The 22,170-nt window shown below is 41.3% G+C and overlaps 1 protein-coding gene across 1 annotated transcript; it reads left to right on the forward strand.

Moving 5' to 3' along the window:
- The first annotated feature begins 603 nt into the window (after positions 1–603).
- LOC307044485 (coiled-coil domain-containing protein 6-like) lies at positions 604–20,288 on the forward strand. The gene is made up of 9 exons (XM_079689770.1): positions 604–930; positions 1,981–2,130; positions 4,567–4,695; positions 5,262–5,365; positions 7,849–8,009; positions 9,652–9,808; positions 11,965–12,065; positions 13,986–14,107; positions 19,076–20,288. The coding sequence occupies exons 1-9, from the start codon at positions 676–678 to the stop codon at positions 19,268–19,270; spliced, it is 1,374 nt and encodes a 457-aa protein (XP_079545896.1). The 5' UTR covers positions 604–675; the 3' UTR covers positions 19,271–20,288.
- The last annotated feature ends 1,882 nt before the right edge of the window (positions 20,289–22,170 follow it).

Raw genomic sequence — 22,170 nt, forward strand, 5'->3', positions numbered from 1 at the left:
TCGAAGAAAGGCTAGAAAGTGTGCAAGACTATACTGCAGGACCAATGACTTAACTATTAGGCTAGGTCAAGCATGCAACAATAAAATAAACCAATTATAACCCGTTGGGAAGTAACTAAAAACATTTACTCCAGTACCATACTTAAGTCCAATTTTGAGATACTTCTACTTTACTTGAGCATTTCAATGTTATGCTACTTCTACTCCACCAAAATTCACAGGTAAAAAAAAAGGACTTTAGTTATACCTGGGGGTAAATTCACAAGCTACCCAGCAGCATACAGAGTTATTAAAATTAGCTGCATCAGCTTTGATAAACACATTATTGTATCAATATGGAATGGATAGAAAATGCATAATAAGTACTTTCCCTTTTGGTACTTCAAGTATATTTTGATGCTTATACTTTTGTACTTTCACTTGAGTAACATTTTGAATGCAGGACTTTTACTTTTAACAGAGTATTCCTACACTCTGGTACTAGTACAATATCTGAGTACTTCTCCCACCTCTGGGTAAAACAGTATGGGTTCAGGTGAATGTGTCACTGATGCATCATGCGGTACTGGAGACTTCCTACTGGTGGCGCTATGCCCACAGGAGTGAGCAAGGTCACACGGTGTACCATTCTGCTGTCTGGTGCTCAACGCTGCAGCTGCTCTCTGTCGCACAGCCATGGCCGACAGCGCAAGCGAGAGCGACACCGACGGAGCGGGGAGCAGCTCGGCCACCCCGATGTCCTCCTCCGCCTCAAATTCGGGGAAACCGAGCATAGTTATTTCACAGTTTCGTCTGGAGGAGCTAACGAACCGCCTGGCCTCCTTACAACAGGAGAATAAAGTTCTTAAAATTGAGCTGGAGACGTTCAAACTCAAGTGCAAAGCCCTGCAGGAGGAGAATCGGGACCTCCGCAAAGCTAGCGTCACTATTGTGAGTAACGTTAGCTAGCAACATAGCTTAGCTAGCTGGAGGCTATCCACTTATTATGTTGCATTTGTCAGTGAGTTGGCTATGGTTAGTGCTGTTCGTTTATTGCTAAATAGTCACACATGTGTTGTGTTACATGGACATGTTATCTGCATTTGATCATAACACGCTGTTGTTGTGCTAGCTTGGCTAACGTTAGCTAGTTGGGTATGATGCTAATTTAGCCAACGGGCTAACGTGTGCTAGATGCTTAGGCAGCTACTTTGCTTTGTTTTGTTTTGCACATCCTGGTAGGCTCAACGGGCACCTTAAAATGCGGTAAACAATAGGGTAGGCTCCTCACAAGTTACCCGACTGATGTTAGTTAACGTTATTTGGTCAGCTGTAACTCACTGCTAGACATTGCCACCACGTTATGCCCAGCCAGGATACGCTAACCTGGTGAAACTAAATAGCCCAACAGCAGCAGTGGCATGGACTGATGCGTCATGTCTTCAAGCTCGGTTAATCAGCTTCATAAAAATGTGTAATCAATCTGTGGGATAGATGGGAAGTATGTGGGCCAAACTTAGCGAGCTAGTTGGATGCCAGGCTCATATGATGGCCAGTCAGCCTCAGAGACAGCACCCTTTCCAGCCTCTGTAAATGTGTGAGGCTTTCAATTGTCTTTGTCATTGTTGTTGAACAACTGACACATTCTACCGGCTTGCAAAAAACAGAGTTCAGCTTTGAGGTGGAGAATATGAGAGTGGTGCTAACAAGGACAGGCTTATCATCACACTGTAATGCTAGTTGTTGTAACTGCCCAACACATTTCCTTAGTGCGTCCATCTTTCACTCAGTCATTCACCCATTACTGCAATACCTCTTGAGTCATTAGGGGAAATTCTGCTTCCTCTTTGGCTGGCACACTTCCCTGCAGCAGCTTTGGGTTGATTGGTTTGTGTGTATTGCAGGTTGTTGGTCGATTTCATCAAAAATCTAATGTGAAAATCAAACGGTGTAATGCTGTGTGATTTGCTAATTTTTGTCTCATTTGTTTCTGTCCTGCAGCAAGCAAGAGCAGAGCAGGAGGAAGAATTTATCAGCAACACCTTGTTCAAGAAGATCCAGGCCCTCCAGAAGGAAAAGGAGACCTTGGCCGTCAACTATGAAAAGGAGGAGGAATTTCTTACCAACGAACTGTCAAGGAAACTCATGAATGTGAGTAATGGGAGCAGGATAGGATAAGAAGAGTTTTAATACGCTTGATGTATTTCTTCATACCAGGCAACATTGAGAGTATTCTAACATCAGTTTATCCTTTCACCCTTCATGAAAATATCACTGTGATACAGAGAGACATTTTCTAAATGTTCATTATGCAAAGTGATTGCCTGCAGGATGGTCAAGTGGGTTAAGCTTGCTAGTTCGGTCTCTATTACCTCTTTCACACCAACGGTGTTTCAGGGCTGGTTCGGAGCTGGAGCTTGAAAAGCACCAGGTTTTCCTGTTCACACTGCAGCAGAGCAGCCTCTTAGCTCCGGAATCCGGTTCGTTTCAAGCACCCAAAAATTGTCCGGACAGAGCAAAAGCACCGCTTACGTCACGCTTACGTCGAGGCGGGGCCGGGGCGGGATCAACTCCTGAACAACAATAAAAAACCTGCGTTTTATCCAGTTTGTACACAACGATGGAGAAACTTAACAAGCAGCAGTGGTCCACTGAAGGGACCAGCTACCTACTGGGAATCTGGTCTTCCGAAGAGGTACAGAGGAAGCTGGAGCACAATCGGCCGTTGTTGTTGTCGGTGTCAGCTGTGAGGGGTTTCCGCGCGGTTTGGCTTTATGAAGCAGGTACACAAACGGTTACGTCATGACGCAGCACCAGTCGGACTCTGCGCAGTGTGAAAAGAGCCGGAGCTAAACCGAAGAACCGGTTCTGAACCTGAAAAGCTCTAGCACGGAGCTTGAACCAGAGTTGCGTTGGTGTGAATGAGGTATCAGTGTGCACACACAACTCCCATGTATTTTGCATCATCATCATCTTGCCTGAAGCCTTTAACGGCTCAACATGACTTCACTGTGGCTGCTAGCTACTCTAAAGGACTCACATTACTCACCTCCTGTTTGTCAGATGTCTGGTTCAGTCTGTTTTCCACATCTTATTTTCCCAAATGCAGAGTGCACAGCATGAGCACTCGTGTGTTCACACCTTTAACGGCTAGCTGTAGGCTGACTAATGGTTTGTTGATGTGTAAAGAATTGAGTCTTGAATGGGCACACAGATGCCTCAGCAGCCCTGCTTAGGGTCATACAGATGGACATGTTTTGGATGTTGTTGTCTTGCCTCCTTACTGAACATGAAACAGACCTGTAGAGTTGGTGCTGACAAATTGGCCGTTAGTGTGTGTGTGTATATACCTGTATATTCAGTACACATCTATGTGTATGTCTGAAGGTAGAGGGCAAATGTAGTCATTTGTTTCACTTGGTTTTGAGTAAATGGCCCTGTGCAGAAGCACTTCTGTAAACAACTTGGTGTGACCTTTTTTTTCTGAACCATTGCTTTTGATGGTGGATTTTTTTGCTGTTAGTCATCTAAATTGGTGTTATTCTAATTGATGCCAATAGACCTCAGCAGGTATTTGAATAAGTGCAAACTTTTATCCTACTTTATGACCCATACGCTGTCACTTTATTTTACAATGTAAATATAGCTTTGTCTTTTTATAGAAGAAGCAATAAAGAGCAGTATCGAGGATACAATAAAAGATGCCATAATAAAGGGAAAACCGTCACACTGGTACTGTTGTGTATACACAAGTACACTGCTACTGTTGTGGTGTTGCTTACAAACAGCCTCTGGATAAAGGACAGATGGCCCAAGTGAGATCAAATATATCTGCAAGGTGTCCTCTCCATAGGCTGAAGAAGAACTGATATACTTGGCAGTAATTGCACCTCAACACACTGTACAGTAGGGTGGAGGCCTTATAAACAGTCACTAGCGGTTGTACTAGCTGAAAGGAGGCACGTTATTAAAACAATTCCTATAATTGTTGGTATGTCAATTGGAAGCAAAATGGCTACACTGGGTGTGGCAAAACTTGGTGGTTTGCAGGATACTGCGGGGCACTCGACAGTAAGATTGCATTCATTATAAGTTTATACAAACTGCCTTATTTTCAGGGGTTCTATTTGTTTCTGTATGCAGCATAATGGAAATGTTTTTTCCCCTTTCCAGTCTTTTCCTATGAATGAATTTACATCCCTTTCCCTGTAATGAGTAATCGCTTATATAATTCATCACTCAGCCATCCCGTTTTGAATCAGAGCTGAGCCGCACCCTTTCTTTGTATTGTTGGGCTGCCAAAGGTGGTGGCTTTGGTTGCCAAATCATTATTTCACGCCGTTTACCCTCATGGAAAGTTTAACCATGAATCTGGTAGAATTGTTACATTGGCAATCTGTTTCGTTATACTCTCAATGTGAAGATATGACACCACTGTGTTTGTTCGCTGTGGTCATGCATAGTTTTTATGTGACTCACCGTGAGTCTCTTCTTGTGCTCTCTCCCCTCTCCCTTCTTTCTCATCTCTCTGGTTTCATCCCTCTCCTCCTCCATTCCTCTGTCCATCTTCTCTTTTTCCTTTCACAGCTCCAGCATGAGAAGGCAGAGTTGGAGCAGCACTTGGAGCAGGAGCAGGAGTTCCAGGTTAACAAGCTCATGAAAAAGATCAAAAAGATGGAGAATGAAACCATCTCAAAGCAGCTAACCCTGGAACAGGTATGCAAGAGGATTTCAGCATCCAGTGTGGAAAAACATAACCCTGAATGTGTGTGGCCAGTTGTTGTGAGATGCCAGGAATTCACCATCACCAACCCCTCCCACTTAATATCATCTAAAAAGAACACTGTGGTCTGTGGAGGAGACAAGCATGTTTCCATGCTCTGATGATGGATGTTCTGTAGATTTTGATGCAAGCATTTATTGTTGCTGCTCATTCATTAATGTATATATGGCGAATGATGCTTGTGTAATCACAATGTGCATTTTGCCCAAAAAGAAATGTACTTGAATGTGACTTAACTCCACCACAAAAAAACACTGATTAACAGCTTGTTTTACCTTTAGGACCACTTTATATCAGCAATTAGGAAATCATTATATGCTCCTCTACATCACAAGCTGTGCAAGATGTAGCGCTGGGAAAGGTGTAGCGCGGTGAAAGATAAGCTTATCTGTGCAGAGACCTTGCAGTGGTCTATTTGTGTGCAGTCCTGTGAATTCTTCTCAACGTCAAGGTCTTTCTGTCTCTGAACGTCACTCTCCTCTCTCTTTTGATCCTCTAGCTGAGGCGGGAGAAGATCGACCTTGAGAACACATTAGAGCAGGAACAAGAAGCCCTGGTAAACAGACTGTGGAAACGCATGGACAAGCTGGAGGCTGAGAAAAGGTGTGCATTGATCATTTTATCCGTTAACCATTTAAAAATCTTGCGGTTCTGGATTTAAAGCAACCTCTTCTGGTTTCATCAGTGTATCATCTGCAGAGTTGGGTGATCATTTTACTTTTGTCGGTAACGGAGTAGTGTAACGCGCTACTTTTATAATTCAGTAATCACACTACAGTTACTAACATTGCCCCGACACGCGTTACTTCGTTACTTTTATAAAATCATTCATAATCACACTGACAGACAAGACGGGTTTCCGCCGCAGGTTTATATGTAGGCTACGTAATCTGCGCGACTTGCACGTCCACATCTCCACGTGCAGTGCTGCATAAACATGGCTGAGTCAGCGATAACTTTCGAGGGGTGGAGGTATGCCCATTATTTTTGAGTTCGTCCAAAGAATAGACAGGAATGTGACGGTGAGGTGCAAACTCTGTCCAGGCCAGAAGCTGTTATCCACTTGTGTAAACACCACGTCAAACACCTGCAAAGAACACATGCTAAGTTGAAGCTAATAGCTAAGGACCCCCGAACCCAGAGTGAGGATGTTGTGAGTGCGCCGACTCCGAAGCAGCAACAATTGTAATTTGGAGGACCGGTAAACAAAGCAGAGATGGACAGGCTTGTAGCATCCTTCATAGTAGAGGAAATGTTGCCCATTTGCACAGTGGAATCACCATCGTTCAGAGATATACTGCGCAAAATACAGATAGCAGGAGACAGAGGACAGCCATGGTCAGATAGGAGAACATTCAGGAGCTATCTGGATCAGTCTTATGCGACAATGGAAACTGAACTAAAGAGAACATTTGAAACTTTAGCAGTCTCCACGATCTGCCTGTAGGGAGGGGCGGGCCGGCCCGGTGAGTAAAGTAACAAGGTACTTTATGTAGAGAGTAACAAAGTAGTTTAGTATATTACTTTTTTTAAATGTAATATATTACTTTTTTTTTTAGTAACAACCCCATCTCTGATCATCTGTTGATGAACTCATCTAGACATTTCCAAATAGTTTCAGCACTAGGTATAACTATTGAACCTGATGGGCTGGCTGGGGTGTATCTTTGTAAAATACCTCCATCAATCGTAACTTTTCTTTTATTCGGGCTTTAATACGTCTAACATGTAGGAAACGTGAATATTGCCGGTTTGTCCGTTTTTATTTAATGGTAAATCAAACTCAAAATAATGCTTTTGTGTAGATATACATAATTTCTTGACCCATTTCTGACTGACGTACACACACACATTCACAGGCAATCCCTGCACGTCAGCAGAAACAAGTGACAATGGAAATGTACTAATGTTTGATTTACTGTAGCTTTGGGTTTTTTGTTCTTTTCAGTGTAAAGTTTGTAAAAGAGTGAATTAAGAAAGCTGGATAATTACCTCCTGAAGGGCCTCATTATTTATGTAATGTGTTATTCCAGCGGTTTTCAAAGTGTGGGAAGGTGAGCCTCCCCTCAGAGAACATAAGAACAGCCGTGCCCCCCCTCCCAATTATTATTGCTGTTATTATTATTATTATTATTATTATTATTGTTGTTGTTGCTATAATGCAGGGGTATTATTATCCAGTGGAATGCCCCTACCTACTGGCCTAGTTAAATCAAAGTGGTTACTTGTTTTTGGCTGGGCTTAAAATTGTTTTTTGGGGGCAGACCCCCACAAAGAAAAAAATATATTTACACACGCAAAGTCATCATCTTAACAGTTTTTTATGCTCGTCAAGTCATCCGTGAGCAGAGCATCAGGTTGGTATGCCAATACCAGCCGAATGCTTCGATTACCATCTTGTTCAGCAAAACGCCTCACAAACTGATTAAGATCCAAAGCTTTAGTGCGTTTTGATTCAATGCTGAGTGCAGACAAACTTGACAGTCTCTTCTCTGTCATTGTGGACCGCAAATACCTCATTCCTTCCGTCTACTTGGGGTCCGAATGCGCCGTCCCGTTCAAATGAAATCGCTGCAAATCACATTTCCTCGCTCGCGCCAGGCCCGGGGGAGGGGGCTACAAGGCGGCGCGTCTTGTGCTGCATTCACTTGCACTCGGACATTAGGGATTTTCTTTCATAAATGAGCCACAACTTTTATTTCAAAACAAAGCTGACGTTTTCTGCCAGACGCTGCCTCCTCTTTCACTTTAGGTAACTTCACTAAAAATCGATCCATGTTGCCGCTCGCATAAAGTTAGCTGAAGTTAACTAGCTAGATTTCACTGTTTCTGTTTATTTTTTTCTCACGCTGCGCCTCCCCTGAAGCTCTCTGAAGCCCCCTAGGGGAGGCGCGCCTCAAATCAGAACCTTTAAATGCATCAAATGAGGAAGTGGTTCAAAAGAGTCTTGTATTATCAGTTTCTATCCAGTCTTGTGCAAAAGCTAGGGGATTTCAATAAGTTTTATTTTTAAAAAGCTTGTCATCATGCCCATGATTTCTGTTCACGAATCATAACGGTGTATTTTTTTTGGTTTTCTAAACTAGAATCCTTCAGGAGAAGTTGGACCAGCCCGTCTCTGCTCCTCCCTCCCCAAGAGACGTTTCCATGGAAATAGACTCACCAGAGAACATGATGCGGCATATCCGTTTCCTGAAGAATGAGGTGGAGAGGCTTAAGAAAAGCCTGCGTACCACCGAGCTGCAGCGTAAGTGGCCCCTCAACTTGTCACATGATCCAAAGCAGTGCATGCTCTGAAGGGGCAGATGTCCTAAAGTGTTGATTAAGGGCGTGATTGGTTAAACCGATCCTCTGATAAACGATGAGAGGCCCATTCACCCTACACCAACGCAGGGGTTGTTTCTATAGACCAGAAAGAACAGGATACTCTGGCCTTATCTGAGGCGGTTTACATCCTAGTTACCTCCTTTATCATTCACTGGTCACATGACACATGGTGATACTTGGGGGTATATGAAGACGTGGAACAGCAGAGCAAGTCTCCAGTGAGACTTTCCAAAATATCTACCTTTTTAAATGCTTAAAAAACGATACATCATAAATCTACACATACTGTGTTTTTGTATCTGACAATGTTGCCAGCTAGTAAAATATGAAATGTGAAGAGACCCAAAACCTGCAACACTTAGTTGTTTTGTTAATGAATGCACTGGGAAGAAAGAGTTGTTTAAAACAAGTGCACATAAGATGCTTCAACGATATGGACCATCAAATATTCTCTATGATTTATTGCCTATTTTATATAGGGCTTAAGACCCTGAAAGGTAGGATTTCATACCGTTCTCAACAGGAACATTACAAGGAAGATTCAGGATATGTGGTTCTTTAAGTTGATAAAATAGAATTGAGTGTAATAACTGAAATGCAAAACGTCTGAATACATCCACTCTCAACTCCGGCCTCCTGGTTACATCCTGATGGGGTTTATGTTTTTAGGGGGGATACGTGACCTCTATTGACCAGCTAGACTCGGAGACAGGCCACATTATCTAGTGATTTAGGCAAGAAAGAATCAGCATAGCTTTCCAATTTCGTAGTGTGTTGCTTGTAACATTGCAATGAAATTATATCGTAGATATTTTGTTACCAATATGCTTCCATTTTTACTTTTGGATGACCTTATATTTTCATAACCTTATAAAAATGTGATACTGGGATATGTTTAACTTGATCTCTGACGTCTGTAACAAAGCGTACTTGAACACGCGCAATAACTCCACACTATTTCTTCTCAGTATCGCTCTACATGAACATGTCTCTTCATCTCAAACCGTCCCATGTGTTTTAATATACTCCGTCCATTATTCTAAGTTAGTCATGGTTATTGCATTAGTAATACTTTGAGATGTTTTACTGGTTCTACTAAAGCACATATGGCGAAGACAATAGTCCCTCGCAGTTCAACAGCACAGCAGCAATCACTATGTTGATGGTTATAATGACACTTGTTTGTTGTTGACAGTCAGACGTGTTTAGCTCTATCTTATACTTAAAAGCTTAATTTATGCATATAAATCTCAGCATGCTGGGAGTCTCTCAAATATTCAATCCTTTGTTGTTGCCACTAGAGGGAGATGTGAGTCCACCCTTCAAAAGATGCTTTAGGAAACATAGCTTACTTTATAAGCCAATGTGTTTGTATGTTGGGGTTTGTGTTATATGTGAACAGTTTTTAGATTAAGGCCTTGATTGAGTGTTTTTTTATTCACAAGTGCAACCACTTTGACATTTCACAAATTAATCCAGTTGTTGTTAATGTTAAAATATAGTGGGCAGGATGTGACCTCGACAATATCGTAACTTTTTAATTTCTGCGGTTCCCCCCACAGACACAGAGAAGCGTGCCCAGTACATCGAGGAGGAGCGACACATGAGGGAGGAGAACATCCGGCTGCAGAGAAAGCTTCAGAGAGAAATGGAGCGCCGGGAGGCTCTGTGCAGACAACTGTCGGAGAGTGAATCCAGTCTGGAGATGGACGATGAGAGGTACTCGGTCGGACACACAATTAGCCATTTAGTCAAAAAGGTCAAAATATTTCAATGTCACATGTGTTAGAAAATGAAGTGAGGTAGTGGAGGGATTCTTTTTAGTAAATGCCATGGCTTGTATACTGAAGAGTCATTTGGGCACCTGTTGCTGATTTGATGAAAGACGTTTTAACCTGTGAGGGTGGAAAGTAGGGCTGTACCCGAATATCCGAAATTTATTGAAATCTCCAATATCAACGTAAGAGCTTGTTCAGGGGGTGCTAACACTTAACCATCAACGTTATCGTTTACTTTCTCCATCTTTATATGTAGATATTACTTTTCTCCGTTAATCTCTGTCACGTTGTTTTCATAGCAACAACAACTTCCTGTCAACAGCGCTACCTCTCCTTCAAAATAAAAGCATGTCCATAAATAGGAAGCCAAGCCAAATTACACTTAAGACATATATAACTGCAACGAAAGTAACTAACACAATGCGATATCCTTTTCAATTTCAAAGAACACAAATTGGGTTGATAACTATAAAACAACAATACTGTAGAATAACAAATTGAACGCCGTGAATAAACTGAAATCCACATGTTGAAGCGGTTCGCTGCTGATTACTACGCCCCCCCCGCGGGCCGAATATTCAAATATTCGCTGCTGATTACTACCGAATATCCGGAGCCCGAAAAATGGTATTCGGGACAGCGCTAGTGGAAAGATGTAGGAACAATGGAGGGAGAGATGCAAAAGATACCTCTTTTAATAGTATTCTTCGTTAGTGTCTTTAGAAATGAGTGTCGATACTAGAGGTGCAACAACTAATCGACTTAATCGATTAAAATCAATGACCAAATTAGTTGCCAACTAATTCAGTCGTCGATTCGTTGGTGACGTCATCACGTGTGTTTTACGCGCCGTTAAGCTCCAACGTTATCGGTATTTTTATCGGTACTGGAGACATTTAAAAAATATATGTCATGTATTATTGCTACATAAACTTTATACTCCAAGGTGTGGTTAAATGTTACCCCTCTTGAGGTGGACAATGCTCTTTGCCAATAGTGCAATAAGAGTTTAGCATGTAAGGGCGGTAACACGAGCAATTTGTCGAAACATTTAGCAAAAGTGCACCACATCCAGACGGAGGAATGCACCAGGTTCGACTGTCTTTCTAGTAGCTCTGTAGCCCCATCCACGAGTAACTTTTTCATGTCAGCAACACACAGAGTTAACAAAGTTATACCAACATGGGTTAATGATTAGAGGTAACTGAGTTATTTATTTTGTTAACGTTTCAGCTATTCTATATTCTGTTCACAATTCTGTTATCACATTATTTAATACGATTTGTTAAAACATTGTTGTTTCTTTTGATGTGAAATATTATTTATTTAATTTAAATAAAAAGCATGTTAATTCTGTTCACAATTAGTTTAGTTAATTTAATAATATATGTATTTTTGAATCAAGTATTCATCGTTATTGTCTTCATTGTTAGTTTCCACATGCCTAAAACAACCTCAAGCTAAATCTAAAAGTTGATGGCTAAATCAGAGCGTTTGAGAAATTGTGCAAGGCATAATAGTCGATTAATCGTTTCATTAATCGATTATCAAATTAGTAATTTGTTGCAGCCCTAGTCGAAGACATCAAAAATAATCAGCTGTGGTTGAGTTTTATTTTGCCAGGTCTTTGTTAGCTTGATGTAATTGAACTATCATGACAATTTAAGACAAAGTCTGCATTCATTCTTTGAGCTAACGGAGCACATTTGGACTCTTATCTTTGATCGCTTTTCCTACTGGCAGTCATTACACTCAAAGCTCAGGCACCCAGATGGTTCTCTGGTTCGTTGTGAGGACAGGACTGTGAGTTGGCTATGATGGCTCTAAGGCGTGACATGCCGTCAAAGGAACACCCAAACAATGCTCCTACCTTGGTATGAGATACTGTTACAAGTTTCAGTACTGTAAACATCGCACCATTATCTTTTTATAGCAGTTTATTGCCTGTGCCCCATAAGCTTTTATGATCCTTATGGTGATGTTCTTTCAGTAGCCATAAAGAACCTTTTCTACTTTTCGTTTTAGTCATTGAAAGTTGTATTAATTGCAATCAGAAAATCTGAATTTTCATTGAATGACCTCATCTCCTCCTCTCAGGTACTTCAATGAGATGTCTGCACAGGGCTTGCGAGCGAGGACCGTGTCCAGCCCCATCCCCTACACCCCCTCCCCCAGCTCCAGCAGACCCATATCTCCTGGTAGGTCATTTTAAGATGGCCACCTGATGATATAAAGCTGTCGTAACAAGTAATTTATAAACACATCTGTAAAAAGGACCTTTGATATCGGTCAATACATTTGTTTCCAGAAAACAAACTTTGACATTGTACCAAAGCGTATTATTGAAATCCGTCATATCTATTGTCGAATCTCATACAAACATTCATTGATAAGATGGAAATCTTTTAAAGGTCAACTCGACCATGAATACATTCCCAGACTGGATAACAGTGCCTTTAGTGTCTTTCCCACTTCCTGTTTTCTTCATCAATACATCTGGCTGCATCTGTTGCCCACTGTTTCTTCAGGAATCAGGAGAATCATGAAATGTCATCATGCCTGCTGCTTGCCAAATTCCTTTATCTGATTTTAAGGTTCTCAATACAGAATGATCTCGGAGCTAAAGAGCTCACAACGGTACAAACAACGTCTGACAGTTTTAACCTTAAGGGTAACCAGAGGGTGGCTGCTACATTTAAATAACAACGCAGTGGTTCGGAAAGAGTTTATCAACCGTAATGGCCATATGAGCACAGTGAGGAGGGGCAGCCATTACCTGACTGAACACACACACTCGCATGCATTAACATGCTTGCGCGGGAGGCTCGGTTACACAAACAAAGCAAAGAGAAGCACAGGTGTCAACACACAAAGAGGCTCAGGTAGACATTACTCCATTATATCTTTAAATGGCAAATCATTGTTTGCTGCTATCTCACTCCTCAAATATTTAATCAAGGACTTTTAAGATTATACAAGACAGTCATAGAGTCAGCCGTTACGTTTTTAGCGCAAAACCCAGCAACAAATTCAAAGCTTGAAGTGAATTGTGCTCCTGGTGTTGATATCATCAAAGCGAATGAGTTGTTGAAGCTGGCAAATAATGGCATCGTATATAACAAAGTTCAATATATTGAATGACTGAGCATGTGCTAGAAGGAGGAAAATGGCTGTCAAAATAAACAACGTAGAAAACATAATGAAGAAATGGCACGTCAAAATGTATATATTTGGCATTCATGGTGAAACAAAACTCCAATCTGCCATACTGCACTGGCATTCAGGCAAATCCCTCGAGGTGTTGTTGTGTCCTAACACAAGGACACAACACATAGGGAGTTATTCCGTGTCCGCTCAATTGTGTTGGTGTGATTCAGCAGGATATCAGATTACAGCCTAAATGTTTGCACAGTGATAAAACGGATTACAGGTGGCTGAGCACTGCTGTTTCACCCTTCTGTCTGCCAGCTATAAAAAGCATGGTTCCTGATGTCAGCTGTTGAATGAAGAATTAGCTGCAGTTCATTATAAACAACAGGGTTCCTACGGTCATTAAAAACCTGGAAAAGTCATGGAAATTCAAAATGCTAATTTCAGGCCCTGGAAAAGTTATGCAAAACAATAAGTTTTGGAAAAGTCATGGAAATGTAACCAAAGTTGCTTCAAATACAATTGATATTTGATCTAATCGCCGAAATAGTAATATGATAATAAATATTGTATCGTAATGAAACGTAAAATGGCATTTAACTGACGAGGTATTTTGCTGGTGAGAGATTTGAGTTGCTTTAGCCTGTAGAAGCTAGTAAGCCTACTGTTTGATTTGTTTTAGATAGGCTCAACATGTTTCATATGCAGACCTTATTTTCCAGCTTACCATGTTTAAAATAAAAATGTTTCAGTGTTACCTCTGAGAAAGAGAAATGTTTTTGGTCATGTAAAATGAGGTAAAGGTCATGGAGAAGTCATTGAAAATCATTGGTGAAAAAGTGTATGAACCCTGAAGCAACCAGAGTTTATAGTTAAATATGCTGACGTGGAACAGTATGTGCAGTATATGTTTGCAGTATATTGTTATATTGTTTCTCTTCAAGTGTGTCTCCTTGTCTCTCTCACAGGTCTGTCATATGGCAGCCACACAGTGGGCTTCACTCCTCCAGCCACACTGTCCCGAGCCGCCATCTCCCACTACAACACCCCCGCCCTGCTCGTCCACGGGAGCTCCTCTCACGCCGTAGCGGTAAGTCGCACCAACACACACACCTCCCAAACCCAGGACCTCACAGGTGTTTATTTGAATACTTTACTGACTCGATAACTTGTCCTGAGTACGAAGGTAAAGCCAAATCGTTTGGAAGTAAGTCATAACATGTCAAATGAATTGAATCATAAGAACATCCATTCTAGTTTTCCAATTGGGGACGTTAAGAAGCAACATGTAGGCTTTTTGAAAGTGTCGGTGTGACCTTAGCAATACATTTACTGAGTGAGATGATTGGTTGTTATAATCGGCAAAATGACCTCAGACTTGGCAAAACATTTTTGATGTTTAACAATAAACAATAATAAATAAATGAATGAAATAATTATTCCACGGCACATTGCTTATTCTCTTGTTGAATTTGCGGCCCTGCCTATGAGGCCAGTTGTGTTGCTAATACCTATTTCCGTTCTTCGTGAATATTTGGAATTAAATGATGACTAAGGTGAACTGCTTTCTTATAGCTGTTATATAAACGTGTTTACATCCACTTCTGATAAACCTCATAATACTCCCTTTTCTATGTATTTAAATAAACTCCAGAACAGGGTTAACAGTCCTACATCGTTCACCTTTTATGTGTGTGAACATTTGCAGATCTGAAACTGTCACAGAGATGTTGTTACATCGCATATAATTACATTTATGCTAGCACGAAATATCTTAGCTCAATAAATGTTCCAAGGTACAGTCGGCTGTACTTTTATCTTTTCAATAACAGAGCAATATCTTAATCAAATTATCTTTATGAGTCATATGCTCTTCAGTAACTTATCTTGTAATAATATGTAATACGGGGTCATTGTCCGTTTGCATTTCTCCTTGCCAAACGATTAGTATTTACTATTTACGTCAATTTGGGTCATCTCCTTAAAGGGTGTTGTTGCTATCTAATACTTGAATGTTTCTTAGTTATTCTTAGTATTTCTTTATGTATTGCTGTTAATTCTAATGGGATTATAAAATATTCTTATTAAGATTCATTTTGTTAAAGGCTGCTTTGACCTTGTGCTTGTGGCGAAAAATGATTTATAAAGAAGAGCTGCCACGATTATGGGTTTAGTATTTAGTTGAGAGGAGACTTTTGAAGATGAGAATAGGTGCACTCATCCAAGAATTAATGCAATACAGTTATAATATAATACAAAGTCACATTGCAGAACTAAAACTGAAGACATACTGTGTTTGCAAGTTGCCGGGGTCAGCCACTGGCTTAGTTTCAACCATAATATAGACTAATGCTAATAATAGTAATAGTATTAATAATTGTAAATGGCCATTTGTCAAACCACCAGTTTGTTTTACTGTAAACGTGGAGGAAGCCAGCAGCGCAGGCGAATAATCGATTAATATTCGCCAGGGCTGTCCGATTTTCGAATTTGATCATGGTCAGTTTCTGGCATCCCTAGTGGACGCTCAGGACTTTTAACTTGCATGCAATTTGTGTCTTTACAAAAAGCCTCCTCAAATGCACTTCAGCCCCCTGGTTAGGTAGCAGTAGGGACAATACCAAAAAGCACCATGCTGAGCATACACAACTTCCACAAACATCCATCTATCAGCTGTGTGGGATGTTTTTGTGCTTGGTTCCCATGCTTAGCACGCTGTTTTGGAGAAATACAATTTCTAGGAACAGGCTGTAGTGATGTTAGTCAGAGAGAGGGCTTACTGTTTGTCTTAAGCAAGAATTGAAAACAAGAGTGTAAGAACTCCTCTTTGGCGTGGCTCAACATGTCCTCAAGCTGACAGTCTGTTCTGTAAGTGCTGTTTAGGTCACTCTGACCTCTGTCTACTTGCGTTCCTATAGTCTTGGAGTCTTTTTGTTTAACAAATAACTTTGTTAAAATATAGCTTAGCATACCATCGCATGGCAGGGCTATTCAATTGGCGGCCCGCGGGCCAAATCCGGCCCTGGGGTGATATTTACTGGCCCTTTGAGTATAATGTTAAAAAGTAATCACGTTTTTTTGTGTGAGTGCCTTTATTCCAGAGAGGGTGTTAAATGGAGAGAGAGTGGAAGACAATGCCTGAAAACTTCGACAGTCTCGGGTTTCGAACCCACCTACTAGCTACTGTAGTGCAGGGGCGGACTGGGAGCAACAAGTGGCCCGGGGATTAATTGACAGACAGGCCCACTTAATGCGCGGCATGAATCGGCCGGCCGGCGACGAAAGTATGTTACTTAACAAAAAAAACCTATGCATTTAATGTTATTTTGGACCATTATTCATAGTAATCACATTACCTGAGCCCTTGAGTTGGCTAGAGCAAAATAGTTACAGCATATATTTATTCATTTTAATGTTAACAAATCATTGATGCAATAACATTGGACCCAATTTGCCTGACTTGACGCATGGAATAAAACATGGGCGTAGGAAGCATCCTCAATGTGGGTGAGACAATTTAACAGGGGGTGTGGGCAGGTGGTGGACCTCATAGATTTTTTTTTAATGTTGAGGTTAAATGCATCAATCTGGTGCACTTTGAGAGCAAAATTAGGGACTAAATCTATTGATACATCTCTCAACACCCATATGAAACAGAACTGTAAACAGATTTACTTTTTCTTTCAACATTTATTTGAACAGCAAGTGGAGGCAAAGTGACTGCGCCCAAAACAATAAACCTGCTAGCTAACTAGCCTAAACTCAGTAACAGAATGTGGGCAACACGTTCTTCTCCACAGCCGCGCGACCTCTGAGTCAGACGTCAGTTCCCCCTTTTCTATCCTACGGGTACAGCCACTCCCCCTGAACCCCGCACAGGCTGCAGTGGAGAGAGACGCTGCGCACAGCTGATCGACAGCTGGGACACAAACCACCAAATACAAACGAATAATTCAGATCCAGTTGTCATGACTCCACTCCGGAGGGATTCCCCGATCATTTCTTACAGTTTCTCATCAAGGGGGGGTCTCCTGTCCCCGGTACAAACACACTGCCTGAGGAAGGTTAGGCTATGTGTATTTATTTTGTCATTAACCTTTTTCGGACCACTTATTTATTTATTTTGGTGACGATCCGACCTCCATGCTGCTACTCTGGTTCAAACGGCATCCACCAAACAATATGATTTATCTCAACCTCCCCAAAATAACCAAAATCTGACACTGTGTGAGATATCTTTTTTAGCTGTTCTGTTGTAAATTCCTAAGATCTGCGAAACCGGCGTAGGAAGTGCCGTACGCACTTTCCTCGCCGGTACGCAGTGTTTGGTGAATGGGAAAATATCTGTACCTATTTTTGGGATTTCTACTACGTAAGCAACCTTCCCTTGTGAATCCTACGCACGGCGCTATAAATGAGGCCCCTGATGTGTGAAAGTGAAACGATCTGATAGATTCAACACAGGTAGCCTATCAAAACAGCCCAGCCCAGTGGGGTGTGTGCCACACCCCTCCAGGGAGTGGCCGGAACGCTTACAAATGTGGGCCGGTAGGATTTAGATTTTTTTTTTTTTACGTTTTTTTTGGCCCACGCACAGTACCGGCCCACCGGGAAAACTCCCGGTATTCCCAATGGCCAGTCCGCCCCTGCTGTAGTGACAACTCCTGTCATTTATTGCATCTCTACTTGAATGATTAGATCATTTCACCTAAATGAAATCAAATTAAATGATGTTGATGGTTAAATTAGCTTCACATGTAGGCTTACTCAGTTCTGAACTTGCCATTTAGATCTAGAAAGGCCTTGGGGCTATTTTGTTTGATTTAATTAAACACAATATATGCAGTCCACTATGCTGATGTAGTATTTACTGTATCTGAAGCTCTTAATAGTATTGCTCATATTTCAAGCCATCTTTTTCCCGGCCCCTTGCTTTGGATCATGTTCATCAACCGGCCCACATTCCAAAGTAATTGAATAGCCCTGGCATCTGGTTTACATTGAAAACATGATGGTATATTTATGAACTGGCAGCTGTTTGATCAAGTCACTGATTTAATAATAGTATGTTATGCTCTAATCCCTTTCTATGGAGCCAATCCAGCCCAAACTTAGACCTTTGTTCCCACTGGTCTGTGAAGTGTTGTTCCTCCATCTCATGTTTTCTGCCTCTCGGGTATTTTACATACATCCATGTTCTCTTGATGCATGTGGATGGTACAGACCACATCTCTCCCATCACCCCTCAGCCCACCCAGGACCTTAACAAGGGAATAATTCAATCGTGGAGAACTGAACCTCAGACAGATTACATTTTTCTCTGAACCCTTTTTTCTCTATCCGTTCCTCTGCCTGGAATTACAGTTGTCGGTACATGACTAATAGCTCAGCTTTTTCCTCTCTCAGTAGTTTCTAATCCTGATAACACTGTTTAACTGCTGAGACGGCCTTTATTTCCTATACGCAGTTATCCAGCCCAATTGTCTTGTTGATTGTATCCATTCGTTTTTTTCATCTTTGCCACACATGTTTTAAATGCTGTAGTTTCAAGATTTAAAAACGTTATTATCTAGTTATAGAAATGGAAATATCCTCCAACAACACAACATAAATATATATAAGAGATAAAACAATACAACACATTTAAAACACAATGAAAATAGTCAGGGCCGTCCCTGGCCAACATGAGGCCCCACGCAGTCTGCATGATTGGCCTGTAGGGATGGACGGCCCTGAAAATAGTGCAAGAAGAAACGGAGTAGAAATAATATAGTGTAAGATTTAGTTTGAAGACCAATGTGCAGGTAGTGCAGAAACAATGTAATATATACATGTCAAAAAAGATACAATAAGCTAAATGTTGCAGAGAATGTTGTCAGTGAGCAAGTTGATGCAGAAGTCTATATAAATGTACATAGAATAGGAAAAACTGAACCGAATTTTAAATGAAACACTGTACAGTGAAATAGTATACTGTTTATTGTAGTAATGTTATAAATGTATTATACAAGATAAAGCACATTCATTTATGTATTCAAACATGTTCTCTCTCCAACAGAGGCCCTCTCCAAGAAGAAGCAACAGCCCCGACAAATTCAAACGTCCGACGCCCCCCCCCTCCCCCAACACGCACTCGGGGGCCCAGCAGGCTCAGCCCCAGCTCCCCCCCCCGGCTCAGCCCATGGTCCAGTCCATGTCCTCCCCGGCAGCTATGTCGCAGCACGCAGCACAGCAGCCTCCCTCCCAGCCTTAATGCAACACACGATTTCTTTCCACTGAATGCCACGACGCTACCGCAAAAGCAGCTTCCATCATTACCAGCTCTGGAAGTCAAGTTTCTTACTCTCTACCAACTCCATAAAAGAAGCAGCTTCAAAAGTTTTAGAGGGGAAACAAGATGGCGGCTCACGCTCGGTGAAGCTAGCCACCTGCCAAATCCACACGTGGCGTCACTTAACTACTCTTAAAAAGGAATGGATGGACTGAAAAATAATCGCTTCTGGGATTTGTAGGCCAATTATTTGTTCCACCTTATGTCTTGTACATGATGTTTGTTTTTTTTCATTTGCTTGGGACTTTAGCTGGTTGGAATTGATGTTGTGGCGCTTCTAAGATAGCACAAACAGCACATAAAGTAAGTTTCATGGTTGTGTTTACCGATAGGTTGGATGTTTGGATCAATGGATGTATGGAAAGAGAAATGGACAAACTGATAGATGGATGTGGTCGATTCTTTTCATGCCTATAATATGACACTTGATTGCAGTTATGTACTCCACTCCAGCCCACCCCAGCCCCTCTGTCTCTGCAGCAGTGTCCTCACCCCGGCCCCGAGCTGAATGGCTTTAATTAGGTTTAACGGTGACATAGAAGAATGCTTGGAGTCTCTCCGTTATTGGGCATTGATCAAACCAATGTTGTTTTAGTTTCTGAAAGCATTCAAGACTCTGCTGCTCTTCAGTTAAAAAAAGAAAAGAAAAACAGTAAAATGGACACTGGTACATCAACCACAGATAAATGTCGCCTTCAAAGGTGTTTAAAAATGTAGTCTGAGGTGTTACAACATAGTCATGTACTCATTCTATCTCTTTCTTTCTCTCTCTCTGGTGTGTTTCTGAAAGCTTCGATCATCCTTCTGGATATTCCTCATCAGAAAAAGGAAAAAAAACATAATGCTCTTTACACTAAATATACATACTGCTACAACATTCTAAATGAATGGTACTGTTGAACAAAATGTCTATGTATGATTAAAGCTCTGGAGATGATGACCTCTGTCTTGTTGTCATTTGTTTTAATAGCATTGTGCGGGTTAAGATTCACTTTATGATTCTTTATCCTGCCAAACCCCAACAGTAATTCAAAGGGAAAATGTTTGTGCCTTTTAAAATAAATCTGCACCATCAAAGCTCACCCAGGCATAATGGGAGAACTATGCGTTTCTCACATTACACAGACGCCTCAGGCTTCTCTACACTTCACCACTGGTAAGATTGAATGTTTTATTATTATCATGACTCAGTTTACTGCTAGGTTTTTTGACAATGTACTGTCTGAATGATTTATGCAGTTGTTGTTTTGAATGTCTTTAGCGTCCAAACCTGTTGTGCAAGAGTGTGGCCTCAGTAAAGCCACCATTGTTTTGTAAATGTCCTAATCATCATTATGTGTCAGTGACACAAGCTTGAAGCTGCAGCAAAAACGAGCCAAATGAAATGTAAAAGTAGTCGTTACCTGAAGGGAATTCTCTTGCCCCACTCCCCCTTCGATGTTTTGGCCATATTAAGACGCAAGACTTTTCCTACACATCTCTAAGCGGTTGACTGATCACAACAGAGCCGGCCAGCTAACCAATCATAGCAGACTGGGCTCTGGTTTCAGACAGAGGGTGAAAAGAGGTGCTACAGCACAGGCAGTATGAGAGAAATTAAGCACTTATTGAACATTAAAGCATGTGAACATCAGAGTAGAGGCACACTAAATATGAATCTAACAATAGCATTATGTCATCTTTAAGATTAAATAGTAAATCACTGGGTATGCTTACAAAAACATGTAATGATCAAGTGTAAAAAAGATGACGTTGAAATGTATGTGTTGAAATATTTCAGCCTAGACCATAGTGGTGAACTAATAAAGTTAGCAATGCACTGCAGAGTCAGCTCTCTTCATCTATTGCAACACATCTGCATCATGTTATAAGCCTCTTTAAAAAAGCTGCCCCATTGACTCTTGTTTCTGTGCCAGTATGTAACTTCCAGTACCTCGTTGGCGTGGTTCACACCGGTTCTAACTGGCTGAGGAGTGTTTTCCATAATATCAATCATTCCAGGATCATTTAACATGGTAAACGTTTGTAATGTGGGGGCAATAACCTGTGGTAAAGATGACAGCCTGGGCAACACATTAGGCGTCCATTAGGGCTCTGCAGGTAACTGTAGCTCATTCACAGGAAATCAAATATACACCCCATCATGACATGAGTATATCTTTGTCCAAAGACTTGCTGAGCGTTCCCTGTGATTTTCTCCCACGTCGCAGGGCTCTCTTGCTGCTGAAGTCAGCAACCTGAACTAATCCAAACAGGAATCTGGGCTGCAGACTCAGGGTGGCCCTGCTGGGTGCTAAAGGGGCCTTTGACCCTTTGCAGCTTTATGGTGCTCAGCGGCCGTAACCAAGAGACATTTATCCAGACTGCAGGGTGGGTCTGTATGTTAACGCCTGCCAAGCCTCTTACCGAGAAGAACAACAGGCTGCTGCTCCTCCCGTGTCAGAGAAAACACTTTAAAGTAGCAAACTATCACATCAGCTTATGTAAAGCTGTCGGACCGAAGGAATAATGTGAGCTCTGCAGCGATGTAGGCAATATATATGTGTGTTGGGGCGATATGTTCTTACAGAAATTATGTTTCACATTTGCTCAATAAATTGTTATTGTGACATAAGATTTTGAAACTTCAGATTGCACAAAGAGAAAATGAAAACCAAGTATTATGATGAATACCAAACAGCTGGTACCACTGAACAAATTTATATGCCACGTTTTTGTAATAGTTTTTGTAATTTCCATATTAGAAAAAAGTGAATAAGTAATTACGTTGTTTTTGATCTTCTCGATTAGGCGCATGATATCACAAGGTTCCTGTTTTTTTT

The sequence above is a fragment of the Notothenia rossii genome (genome assembly GCF_949606895.1).
Source record: "Notothenia rossii genome assembly, chromosome: 6".
Classification (NCBI taxonomy): Eukaryota; Metazoa; Chordata; class Actinopteri; order Perciformes; family Nototheniidae; genus Notothenia; species Notothenia rossii.